This window comes from Misgurnus anguillicaudatus, chromosome 10 (genome assembly GCF_027580225.2).
Source record: "Misgurnus anguillicaudatus chromosome 10, ASM2758022v2, whole genome shotgun sequence".
Classification (NCBI taxonomy): Eukaryota; Metazoa; Chordata; class Actinopteri; order Cypriniformes; family Cobitidae; genus Misgurnus; species Misgurnus anguillicaudatus.
In genome coordinates, this window is record NC_073346.2 from 39,637,897 (window position 1) to 39,651,588 (window position 13,692).

General features: G+C 43.6%; 1 protein-coding gene across 1 annotated transcript; it reads right to left on the reverse strand.

Moving 5' to 3' along the window:
• Positions 1 to 520: 520 nt before the first annotated feature.
• Positions 521 to 11,574, reverse strand: LOC129448833 (uncharacterized). Its single transcript, XM_055211473.2, has 8 exons — positions 11,437 to 11,574; positions 6,768 to 6,954; positions 3,635 to 4,645; positions 3,314 to 3,469; positions 3,103 to 3,220; positions 2,809 to 2,951; positions 2,546 to 2,713; positions 521 to 1,014 (listed from the first exon to the last, which is right to left on the reverse strand). Exons 2-8 carry the CDS (start codon positions 6,933 to 6,935, stop codon positions 628 to 630), a joined length of 2,151 nt encoding a protein of 716 aa, XP_055067448.2. The 5' UTR covers positions 6,936 to 6,954; positions 11,437 to 11,574; the 3' UTR covers positions 521 to 627.
• Between the last annotated feature and the right edge of the window lie 2,118 nt (positions 11,575 to 13,692).

Sequence of the window (13,692 nt, forward strand, 5' to 3'; positions counted from 1 at the left end):
GCCTGAACACATTTCAATGCCAATATTCAGCTTCAGTCATAGCGCCACCTAGAGGTAGCAGGAAATACCATGTTTTACGCTATGATTTACTGCTCTTAGAGATTTAATCAAATCATCATCATATTTGGTTAGATTGATGTAAAGCCCTCTGCGGTGATAAATTGTGAATATCTTGACTTTTCGTTGAAGGGCGTGTCCGTGGCGGCCTGGCAAAGTGTGATGTTTCGCCATGAAACAGGAAGCTGTTGTAATTCAGACATACATTGTTCGATCTGCCCCAGACTTCACATGTTTGATAAGGTTCTTGGCCTGAACACATTTCAATGCCAATATTCAGCTTCAGTCATAGCACCACCTGCTGCACACAGGCGGTGTGGCACATCAGTTTCCCTTTGAATATCCACCTGTATTTACCCACTTTAATTCATATCCCCCTGGTTCACTGCTTTACTAATGCCATAGGGTAGCGGTGCACATGCGTGCGAGGGCCCTTCCATCGCTGCTTGCAGCTTTAATTTTAAACTTAACACTTTGATTGCATAACAATGAAATTATCATTTGATTAATTATTCAAATAAAAACCTTCAGCAACAAAACTTTCCAGAAGATAAAACCAGCAGGAGGATCTCATGGAGAGCAGAAGCGTCCATAAAACAGAATGGTGTTGGTGGGATTGTGTCGGATGAAGAACAGGAAGGGATGATCAGCACTGAACATCTCTGCAGGCCTGCAGCATTCAGGAGCTGCTGCTACTTCTGTTCCATCTTCATTGACTTCAACAAAGGATTTATGAATCACCTTAGATATCATCAGATCATTTTTGTGGGACATGCCTGAAAAATTTGCCTTCCCCATCTCAAAAGCATCCACCATTCCCAGTTTCACCAGTAGATTCTTCATGTCATAAGTTTCTTCTAGCTTGAATTTAGGCAGAGATATCTGAACGTATTGTAGATTCATCTTGTCAGGTTTGGTCCACTCCATGAGCTTCTCATAGGTCAGTGTTTTCTCCAGCTGGATAAGAGAGTTATGTTAATGGTTATCTGATGATGTGAAATGGAATATGTTTTTACAGCAGCCAAATTAACCCACTGTTTACTGTTGTTTTACAAAATATCCCAAAAGAATAAATTTGAGTTTTCTGTGAACTACAGATTTTTCAGTATGTGCTCATGAAGGGGTTGAATGTAAATAATAATTCACTAGTTCTCCTGCACATTCAGTCTGAAAGAGCACCTATCTTCCAATTCATTTCCTTTGGTGTGTAAGTGTGTATTTGTCAGGATCCTGCCAAGAGTCTTGTTTTTATAATTATATCTAGTTCATGACAACAGGGTTCTGACAGTCCCATATGGTTTATGTGGAGGCTTATTGCCTTGTGTATCTGGTCATGTGTCTTTGGTGTCTCGTCTATAGTCACCGCCCCCTTATTCTCCGTGTTAATTATTCATCATTAGTTTATTCCCCTCACCTGTTTCCCTTTGTTATCTTGTTTAGCTTTTCGTATTTAATACCTTTGTGTCCCTTGCCCACTGAAGCTAAGCAGGGCTGAGCATGGTCAGTACTTGGATGGGAGACCACCTGGGAAAACCAGGTTGCTGCTGGTAAAGGTGTTAGTGAGACCAGCAGGGGGTGCTCACCCAGCGGCATCCTGGCCAAACTAATCATCCCCCTATACTAATTGGCTATATCACTCTGTCTCCTCTCCACTAATAAGCTGGTGTGTGGTGGGCGTACTGGTGCAATATGGCTGCCATCGCATCACCCAGGTGGAAGCTGCACATTGGTGGTGGTTGATGAGAATCCCCCAGCACTTTGAGTGCCGCAGAAAAGCACTATATAAATGTAATGAATTATTATTATTATTATTATTATTATTATAGTCCTGTACTGGATCATTTTGGATTGTTAGTGTGTTTCTTAAGTCAAGTCAATCAAGTCTAATCCAGTTTAGTTTAGTGTATACTGTTTGCCCCATGTGGGCTTTTGTTTTGTGTCCTATAATAAAGTGTTTTTTGTTCAACCTCGACAACTTCTGCACTTGGGTTAATCCGTTCCGCATTCCTGACAGTATTCGTGCATGGTAACAATATGCAAAAGGTACAAACCCCAAAGTAAACGATGACACAAGTTATCGTCTCCAAAGTAAATCTCTTTTCTTGGACTACAACAAACACGTGATTGTAGGCAACAGTTTACTTCCTTGGATTACTGTAGACAAAACTGACATATCATAATTCCTCCCGCTTTTGACTCACAGCCTGTAAGTTAACTCCTGTTAGGATTACATTGTGAGCAAATCTTTTAAACATGGTAAGGAGCGTCACATTTCCGTCTGACGTCATTCAGACCAATCACAACGTACAGATTAGCTGGCCAATCTAGTGAAGGGTCAGTACCCCGCTATATAGACCAGAAAGGCTGATCATCACTTAAACTGACATGGACTCCACCAAATTGAGCTAAATTTGATAATTCATGTTATCCCTGCATAATTTGAGAATCACTCTTTTACGCTAGATGAACATAATCTCTCCTGTCTCACCTTCTGAAGTCCAGTGGTGTCGTCTTCAATCTCATTTGGAAGGATGATGAACATACTCAGATTGTTCCCGACATACGGCAGCTCCAGGATCTGACTGTTCACCTCTGGGATGAAGTTCAGAAAAAACTCTGACCTCTGATTCATCATCTTCACTTTTTTAGTTTCATTCTGTCAAACATCAATGAGAACACAAGAGTTATAACCCCTCATATCTCATGACTGTTACCTGCATTAACAATCAGATCAAGATCATTTAATCTCACCTTGTTCACTTGAAACTGTACATCAACTGTGGCTTCCTTTCTGAATTTTTGCTCCCAGTTTCCTTTGAAGTAGATGGCGTTCACCAAAACCAAACGCGTCAAATCTTTGACAATCCCCTGTGCCAGCAAGTCTTTGATCTTCCCTGAGATACAAATAAGATATTTAATAGCCAACTTAAGCACTGACAAAGACAAACATTGATGTGCTTTGCAGCAAGGAATCATCACAGAATCTTTAATTTTGAAAGCGCACAGTAATTGTAATTTGTAAAAACTTCAGTGTTGGTCTTTAACCTTGTGTGTTTTTCTCCACCCAGTTGTTGATGTTGACGCGTGCAGCTTCTGAGTTTTTTATAAAGTCCACAGACTCCAGTCCAGCCTGGTAGTATTTTTGTGAGTTACTAATGAATTTCTATAACATATCAAATGAAATGAAGTGAAAGTCACATTAGATCTGAAAATCTTTATTATCACACGAGTGAGAGACTGAATAAACTCATCTTACATCAATAAACTGATAGGATTTCTCTCCATACAGACGATTGGCAAGACTCAACATATATGGCACTCCTGGTTTGTTCAACTCGCTCATGAGTTTGTTGTAGCTGGAATGAATTTGGTCTTCAGTTTTGTTCCCATGTGTTGGCTGAGCAGGAGATTTCTGTTTGCAACAATATATACTATATAAAACACTGAGATAAAAAACAATCTACAATAGAAAGACAACCAAAGAATCCCACATTACAGCAAACACATCAAACATTGGTATTGCAATTGTAAAGTCATGTTTGTGTCCCATGAACCTGGAGGAAAGCAGGTAGGCTACCTGGGCCTGGGGCATCACTGGCATCATTGGCGGTTCAGGCTGAATCCTGCAGCCATATATCTCGGGTTCAAGGGTGTGTGGCATCATTGGCGGTTCAGGCGGAAAACTGCAGCCATATATCTCGGGTTCAAGGGTGTGTGGCATCATTGGCGGTTCAGGCGGAAAACTGCAGCCATATATCTCGGGTTCAAGGGTGTGTGGCATCATTGGCGGTTCAGGCGGAAAACTGCAGCCATATATCTCGGGTTCAAGGGTGTGTGGCATCATTGGCGGTTCAGGCGGAAAACTGCAGCCATATATCTCGGGTTCAAGGGTGTGTGGCATCATTGGCGGTTCAGGCGGAAAACTGCAGCCATATATCTCGGGTTCAAGGGTGTGTGGCATCATTGGCGGTTCAGGCGGAAAACTGCAGCCATATATCTCGGGTTCAAGGGTGTGTGGCATCACTGGCGGATCATGCTGAACTTTGCAACAGACAGAAATTTGTGGTTTAAGGGTGTGTGACATCACTGGTGGTTCACGTTTAACTTCGCAACAGCCAGATGTCTTGGGTTTCTGGGCTTGGGGAATAACTGGTGGTTCACGTTTGACTTCGCAACAGCCAGATGTCTTGGGTTTCTGAGCTTGGGGCATCACTGGCGGATCATGCTGAACTTTGCCACAGCCAGATGTTTTGGGTTTCTGGGCTTGGGGCATCACTGGCGGTACATGTTTAACTTCGCAACAGCCAGATGTCTTGGGTTTCTGGGCTTGGGGCATCACTGGCGGTTCATGTTTAACTTCGCAACAGCCAGATGTTTTGGGTTTCTGGGCTTGGGGCATCACTGGCGGTACATGTTTAACTTCGCAACAGCCAGATGTCTTGGGTTTCTGGGCTTGTGGCATAACTGGTGGTTCACGTTTAACTTCGCAACAGCCAGATGTTTTGGGTTTCTGGGTCTGTGGCAGAACCGTTGGTCCAGGTGCTGGAGTTGCAGCCTCAGGTTTTAGAAGTTTGTTAAGACACAGAACCTAAACAAACATTAATGAGAGAATTAAAACACAACTTCACTATTCTAATAACCAGTTGTTGAATTTACTTCATTCATCCCAATGGATAGCATAATTGCACAGTCTGAATCATTTCTTATCCACTATGTGCCATATGAGAACTAGTAAATGCATGAACAAGTATCTAATTCAACCCAGTATCACAAAATTATGTACCTATAGTCACGTAAATTAGTGAATCTTTTCCGTGACACTGACACGCTTTTCCGCCTTTTTGCGTGAACATGTCACGCATTACTGTTTAAGTGTCACTGTCACGTATTTGTTACTCAACTGTTTTGTATTTTAAAACAATTGACACTTCGGTTTAGGGTTAGATTTGGTGTTTGCGTTAGGAAGTCACTGCAAGTATTGGTTTATACCTTTTATACATGATTTTTTTTTCTTCTGATTTTTAAACCATTGTCGCCTGGCATTAGGGTTGGAGTTGGGTTTGGGTAAGGATGTCATTTTAAGTAAATCTAACCCTAAACCGAAAACAACAATGGTAAGAAAATAGGACAAAACAGTTGAGTAACAAATACGTGACAATGACGTGTTGGTGACTATAGGTACATCATTTCATGATACTGGGTTGTCTAATTTGAAGTGCAGCAGGTTCAGGTTTTTGTAATGTATGGGGCGTGATGTTTCAGGATCTAGAGAGCTTTTGATTTGACAGGAAACAAGATGCGAGGCTATAAGGTGTATGATGACATCATAAAAATTGTAGACTTTCCCTTTTTTAAACATTACCGACTGTGTTTATAAGAATAGCCTACATGTCAAGGCTTTAGTATTTTTAGATAATTGTGTGTGTATGTGTTCAATCAAACACACAGAGACGCAAAACAGAATTATATGAACGCGTGCCACCTCAGAAAAGGCTTTCAAATGTTTCGCCGCCATTGACGAGATATCTCATCAATCAAGAGAATCAAGAGAAAACGCTTCCCCGCCAATGACGAGTATTTTCGTCTTTCCGCAATACTGCTATTATCCACCAGGTGGCGCCCTATCACAACTTTTTAAACCCGGAAGTATTGCCCTATGGCAAGCAGCTGCATGTCCGTGTCTGTTTTAAAGATCGCTCTGAATGGGAACTCTATGAAAAGTCTGTCACAAAAATGGAATTATCTCTGCTTTTTGCTCAAAATGTGGTGTTTTTGCAGAAACTTACTCATATTCAAAAGCTGATTACAAAAAAAACACTGAAGGTAGGATGAAAGTTTTTTTTTGTTTGAAAGCAGAGGGTCTGTTCTTTCATTTGATATATTGTATGTTCATATATTTAAAGAATAACATTTTCTGGAAGGCATTAAACTTTTGTGAAAAGCATGAAAAACGCTGGCTGGCAACTTTTTTTAAAAACGCTGGCGGTGAAAGAGTTAAGCGTGTGAGGTAGTGTTTACAGTTTGTTTGTTACAATATCTAGACAATTGTAATATTTAATTTGCATGATACATTTGTCATCATACACAAATTAGGATGGTATGGTCAAATCGAGCCCTGCTAATAATCATCTATTGTAAATACACTTTTGAATGCATATTCAAATTAATCTGAATTAAATTGTGAAATGAATATGCATTCAATTATTTACATCTATCTTGTAGTTCACTCAATAAAATAGGAAAACTCTGATACTGTGTGATATTTTTATATACCCTTTACACTGTAAAAAAGAATGTAGCATGAAGTTATATAAAATTATAAGTATATTTTTTGCAGTTGAAATATATTTAATTTTAAATTATATAAATTAATTAAAAATATTAAAATATATTTCAAAATGTACAAAAAATTGCAAAAATATAAAAATACATAAATACATTTTTTATTTATATATATTTATATTTGCCTTATTGGCAGTCTTAAAAGATCATTTATTAAAACATAAACTGCAAAACAAGTAAAAAAACAAAAAAAATAAAACTTTCTGACAAATTTCAATATGAAATATTTTCATAAATTACCACATTTATAGTTTACTGCACAAGAACCCTGGCCTTCCCAAACACAGATAATAAAAAAGGAATCAGGACATGCTGTTATTCATTCTGTAATTTTTGTCCATTACTGTAAAGATAAACTGTGTCATTACCTGTAAGATCTGATCTTTTGTGTTTCCTTCAGCACCAAGTGACACCATGGCCAGAGCCGATGAGATGCTGAGAGGAGAGTAGAAGACATTTCCACTAGTGTTTATCTCACTGATCTTCTTAAACACATTGAGAGAGAATTGTGTGTTTGCTGCAGACAAAGACTCCATTTTCACAATCTGAACAAAACTGAAATAAAACAGGGACTGAGAGAGATACAGAATGATTTATTGCAAATGACAGGAATAGTATAACAAAGTAGAATTGCAAAATAAACTATTTATTGTCATAACATTCAACTGAATACAAGTTTAACTGAAGATGAATTTTATTTTGTCATGTTCCCTTTTTGTACTCTGAATGAAAAGAACCTTGCTGGAAAATGACACTCTGTACAAAGTGCATTTTGTGGGCTTCAATGAAACATTGAAACATTCACCAATTTGATTTTATTGATTTTAATTATTTAGAATCTTAACTTTCCTTTAATGTCTTAAGATTAATATTTGCAGGGTTAAGTGAAACAAGATCACAGACTGCAGTTGTAGCCTAATGCTTGAAGAATTAAAGGGGCCATGGCGTGAAAATGTTAGCATTGCTACTTTGTGTAGGTGTGAGCAAAAATAGGTCATTGAAATTTGGCTTTCCTTATGATGTCATAAGGATATCTTATTAGAATAATACCGCCCCCTTAATGTACACTATCCAACCACAGCACTGCCATTTAGTGCAGAGAGAAAGAAAGAGAAAAAAAAATAATTCACAGCACAATTGAGTTTGAATTGCATCAAACCACCGTCATTGTGACCAGTGTTTGCACTTCATCAGCTCATTTGCATTTTAAAAGACACACCCAAACGACACATTTTTGCTCAAACCTACAAAGTGGCAATGCTAACATTGTCATGCTATGACCCCTTTAAGTTTGTGACTTGAAGTTCATCCATTTGAGTCTCATGAGTTTGGCAGGTTTGCGACTGAGGTGCCTTTTAAGTTCACATTTCAAATATGGGCTACCAAAGTTGATAAATCACCTCACTTTCACTTTGATTGTCAATGTACTTTCATATTCAAAGTCTTTTGAGACATTTCTTAATGACTTAATAAAATTACTTCTAATTTGTAGTTTTTCAGTCAGACACACTGATAACATTTTACAGTAAGGTTGTATTTGTTAATCAGAATAAAGCATTCAACAAACCCATGGTATAATGTATTTTAATTCCTTAATAAAATAAAGTAAGGGATTGATCTTATTTTTCCAGTAATTTAATGACAGTACTTTTGATGTAATTGAACTAAATCGTATAATACAATAGTTATCAGGGAAAACTCCGAGTCGAGTCTCATGCGAAAAAGGAAGTTTATTCAGAAAAGGAGAAACAGAAAAATAGAAAACACAATGATCCTCAGTCCACTGGAGATGACGAAGACCTCACGCGGCGACCAACGATAATCCTTACTGACGGTAGAAAATCTGATGGAGAGGTAATCCACACAATCAGCACGAAACTCCCCAAAAACCCGGAAAGGCTGGTGTACTGCCTAAAAGCGAGGCAACCCAGCTGCACCGGAAAAGGAAAAAGTTCAGGTGAAGAAATCAACGCAGTCACACACCGGCTAAGGATTCCGAGCTGATGCTAACATCCAAATGTCGGCGACTGGATCTGAGACAGAGCAGAGAAGAGCAACAAAACTACCAAACGACTGACTGGACTGGACGCGTGACTAGGATCAACCTTGACAATGAGCGCGTGACAAGAAAGAGAACAGAGGAACATAAATAGAGATAGGAAACGAGACAGAGCTGGCAAATGATTACAGAAACGAGCGGGAGGGGCAAGTGCACACGTGAGGAACCGTCACCAACCGGTAAACAACAAACGCACACATACACACCACAGATCACCCAGGAGTCGTGACAGTACCCCCCCCCTCCATGACCGGCACATGACGGACCCGAGGGGGGCTCACCTTGTTGCCGACGAAAGTCCTCGATCAGACCGGGGTCCAGTATATCCCGAGCCGGAACCCAACACCTCTCCTCCGATCCATAGCCCTCCCAGTCCACTAAATACTGAAAACCTCTGCCCCTGCGGCGAACATCTAGTAACCTCCTAACCATATAGACAGGGGCACCATCCACTAGACGAGGGGCGGGGGGTTTGGGGGCAGAGACAGGAGAATTATTGCGGGCAAAGATCACAGGTTTAACCTTGGATACATGGAAAACAGGGTGAACCCGACCAAGAGTAAGTGGTAACTTAAGCTTAACCGCTACCGGACTAATGACCTTAATAATGGTGTATGGCCCAATGAAACGAGGAGCCAGCTTACGAGAAGGCTCACGGAGAGACAAATCTTTGGTGGAAAGCCATACCTTCTGTCCACACACATAACGGGGTGGCGGTCGCCGGTGACGGTCAGCCGCAGCTTTGGTTCGTCTGGAGGTCTGTACTAACAAGTCTTTGGCTCTCTTCCAGGTGCGTCTGCACCTGCGAACGAAAGCTAAGGCAGACGGAACCGCTGCATCGGGTTCCTGTGATGGAAAAAGGGGAGGTTGATAACCAATGGATAATTCAAAAGGAGACAAATTAGTGGATGCGACAGGAAGGGAATTGTGTGAATATTCGACCCACGGAAGCTGTTGGCACCAAGAATTCGGATGTTGCGACGACAGACAGCGAAGCGTTCGGCCGAGATCCTGATTAGCCCGTTCACATTGCCCGTTGGTCTGCGGGTGATAACCAGAAGACAAGCTGGCCGTGGCGCCAATCTGCTTACAAAACTCCTGCCAAAACCGAGAGACAAACTGAGGACCCCTATCTGAAACCACATCAGACGGAAGACCATGCAACCGAAAAACGTGGTTAATCAGAACCTGAGCCATCTCTTTGGCAGAAGGGAGCTTAGGTAAGGGAATGAAATGAACCGCTTTAGAGAAACGATCCACCACAGTCAAAACGACAGTGTTACCATCAGACGCCGGTAGCCCGGTGACAAAATCAAGGGCTATGTGTGACCAGGGGCGGGAGGGGACGGGCAAAGATCTAAGCAGACCAGCGGGGGGTTGATTGGATGCTTTATTACGAGCACAGACTGAACAGGCTAATACAAACTGTCTGACATCCATGGCCATAGAAAACCACCAAAAACGTTGACGAATGGCAGCCAACGTCCTCCGAATTCCCGGATGGCCGACAAACCTGGATTCATGACCCCACCGGATGACATCGGAACGCAAACACTCAGGAACCCATAGACGACCCGCTGGACACTCCTCCGGCACTTCCCCCTCTCGGCCGGCCTCCCTCACCCGCTGCTCGATTCCCCAGATGAGAGCACCGACCACCCTCCCCCCCGGGAGGATGGTTTCGGTCCGCTCACACTCGGAGTGATCGAACAGACGAGAGAGGGCATCAGGTTTAGTGTTCTTAGAGCCAGGCCGGTACGAGAGGGAAAAGTTAAAACGGTCAAAGAAAAGTGCCCAGCGAGCCTGTCTAGCTGTTAATCTTCTGGCCGAACGGATATATTCAAGATTCTTATGATCCGTCCAGACCAGAAAGGGTTCTGAGGTTCCCTCCAACCAGTGACGCCACTCACCCAGAGCGAGTCTAACCGCCAGCAGCTCCCTATTACCTATGTCGTAATTACGTTCCGCTGGGTTTAACCGGTGAGAGAAAAAAGCACACGGGTGCACCTTCCCATCAATGGACGACCGCTGAGATAAAACGGCGCCTACTCCGACATCAGAAGCATCTACTTCCACAATAAATTGATTAGCCGGATCAGGAATGGAGAGAACCGGTGCAGAGATAAAACAGGACTTTAACTTATCAAAGGCTTCCTGAGCCTCTCCATCCCATCGGAAATGCAGCCTAGTGGAAGTGAGAGCAGTAAGGGGTTTAGCGATCTGGCCAAAGTTCCGGATGAAACGCCGGTAAAAATTGGCGAAACCTAAAAATCGCTGAAGCTCCTTACGAGAGTCGGGTACTGGCCAATCGGCGACCGCTTTAACTTTCGCGGAATCGGGACGAATCTCTCCCTCGGAAATAACAAAACCCAGGAACGAAACCGACTGTTTGTGGAACTCGCACTTCTCCGCCTTAACAAAGAGCTGGTTCTCTAAAAGCCGTTGTAAAACCAGGCGAACATGCTGGGTGTGTATCTTCATGGAGGGAGAAAAGATGAGAATGTCATCAAGATACACAAACACAAACTTATTAATCATGTCTCCCAGCACCTCATTTACCATAGTTTGGAAGACAGCCGGTGCGTTACAAAGCCCAAATGGTAAAACGCAGTATTCCCAGTGTCCTGATGGTGTATTAAAGGCTGTCTTCCACTCATCGCCCTCTTTGATGCGTACCAAATGATAAGCATTGCGCAGATCCAACTTGGTAAACACGCGTGCTCCCTGTAATAACTCGAAAGCCGAAGACATTAACGGTAAGGGGTACTTATTCTTAACAGTAATGTCATTAAGCCCTCTATAGTCAATGCACGGACGAAGAGACCCGTCTTTCTTCTTAACAAAGAAAAATCCAGCACCCGCTGGAGACGAGGAGCGACGAATGAGACCGGCATTAAGTGCTTCATTAATGTATTTATCCATAGCCTCTCTCTCTGGTTTAGCAAGGGAAAAAATTCGACCCTTAGGCGGAAAAGTACCTGGGAGGAGATCGATGGAACAATCATATGACCGGTGAGGAGGTAGGGATGTGGCCCGAGCCTTACTGAACACCCGATGCAGATCAGAGTACTCCGCCGGGACCCCCGAGAGATCGGCAGCAGGAATCTGAAAAGTAGAACACAAAGAAGCAGAAGGAGCTGGACCAAGACATGAAACATGACATGAAGACTTCCAAGACAAGACAACACTGTTCTGCCAATCAACGGGAGGATTATGTTTGGACAACCAGTCATGCCCTAAAATGACTGGTGATTGGGATGAATCCAACAAATAAAATTCAATTTCCTCACGATGATTGCCAGAAACAAACAAACTCACAGGGGGTGTGCGATGGGTGATCATAGCCATGTGCTGTCCCTTTAACGTCCAGGCAGAGAGAGGGGATGACAAAGGGATAGCAGGAATATCCCAGAATCCAGCCAACCCGGCATCTAGGAAACTGGCCTCCGCTCCGGAATCCAACAAGGCCTGCGACTGGAAGTTAGACTGATTGAAAATCACAATGACAGGTAGAACAGTGCGGCTTACGGGAGGTTTGAGAGATGACACGCCCACCGAAACTCCCGAGCTCATCGGCGGGCGGTACCTTTTACCGGACATGAAGCGGCGATATGCCCCGCCTTACCGCAGTATAGACACAATCCACTCGACAGGCGACGTTGTTTCTCCGCGGCGGTAAGGCGGAGCTTACCCAGTTGCATAGGTTCCTCTGCATCAAGCGATGGTTACGAAGCCAACTCCTCTGATGAAAAAGCGATTTGGCGAAACGACCGGCGGAGCTCTCGCTGATGGTGTCATGTTTCGATTCTTAGCGCCAGGTCGATCGCCGCATCTAGAGATGTAGGAGGGTCCCGTGCAGCGACTTCGTCCTGGATGGAGGGGTTGAGACCCTCGAGGAACTGAGCCCGAAGCGCCGTATCATTCCACCCGCTGGTGATGGCTAGCGTCTTAAATGAAATGGCGTAATCCGTAACGGACGATCTTCGTTGTTGTAGCCTCACCAGCTCGGCTGCCGCCATGTCGCCTCGGAGTGATCGATCAAAAAGGCTCAGCATCTCTCCCTCGAGAGCCTCAAACGAAGCCGTGCACGGGGCCTTGGCCCCCCAAGCAGCCATTCCCCATTCCCTCGCCCTCCCGGTGAGTAAAGTCAAAACAAATGCTACCTTGGATGTAGCGCTGGCAAATCTCCGGGGTTGGAGGGCGAAAACAAGGGAACACTGCTGCAGGAAGGCCCGGCAGGTGTTGGGATCGCCGTCGAAGGTGGGAGGAGTCGCCGCGTGTGGCTCACGATCAACGTTGGACGGGGCTCCGGCAGGCATAGGAAGAGATGGCCCTCCGATCGGCTGGGTGATTTGGTCCAATCGGATACTTAACTCCGAAAAGCGTTCTGACAAAGTACGGAAGTCTCTGGCAGCCGCAGTAAGCAGCGATGAGTGCTGAGCGATAACCGCTCCTTGTTGGTTAAGAGCAGACTGCACCGGATCTGAATCCTCTGAATTCGCAGACTCCATCTCTGACGCGCTCATTCTATCAGGGAAAACTCCGAATCGAGTCTCATGCGAAAAGGAAGTTTATTCAGAAAAGGAGAAACAGAAAAAATAGAAAAACACAATGATCCTCAGTCCACTGGAGATGACGAAGACCTCACGCGGCGACCAACGATAATCCTTACTGACGGTAGAAAATCTGATGGAGAGGTAATCCACACAATCAGCACGAAAACTCCCAAACAACCCGGAAAGGCTGGTGTACTGCCTAAAAGCGAGGCAACCCAGCTGCACCGGAAAAGGGAAAAGTTCAGGTGAAGGAATCAACGCAGTCACACACCGGCAAGGATTCCGAGCTGATGCTAACATCCAAATGTCGGCGACTGGATCTGAGACAGAGCAGAGAAGAGCAACAAAACTACCAAACGACTGACTGGACTGGACGCGTGACTAGGATCAACCTTGACAATGAGCGCGTGACAAGAAACAGAACAGAGGAACATAAATAGAGATAGGAAACGAGACAGAGCTGGCAAATGATTACAGAAACGAGCGGGAGGGGCAAGTGCACACGTGAGGAACCGTCACCAACCGGTAAACAACAAACGCACACATACACACCACAGATCACCCAGGAGTCGTGACAATAGTGGATTACACATCAACATTTAAAGTCTAAGGTTAAAATGCATGTTTTTTATGTATCCTTCTCACTCTAAATACTTTGGTGATTTAATGGTTACACTC

What these genes read in the sequence shown, in the direction of transcription:
- LOC129448833 (XM_055211473.2), bottom strand. Translation starts at nt 6,935, where the DNA reads ATGGAGTCTTTGTCTGCAGCAAACACACAATTCTCTCTCAATGTGTTT. An exon ending in CAGTGATGCCCCAGGCCCAG is followed by an intron (nt 3,470 to 3,634) that starts GTAGCCTACCTG and finishes TGTTGCAAACAG; the next exon opens with AAATCTCCTGCTCAGCCAAC. An exon ending in GGTGGAGAAAAACACACAAG is followed by an intron (nt 2,952 to 3,102) that starts GTTAAAGACCAA and finishes TTTGTATCTCAG; the next exon opens with GGAAGATCAAAGACTTGCTG.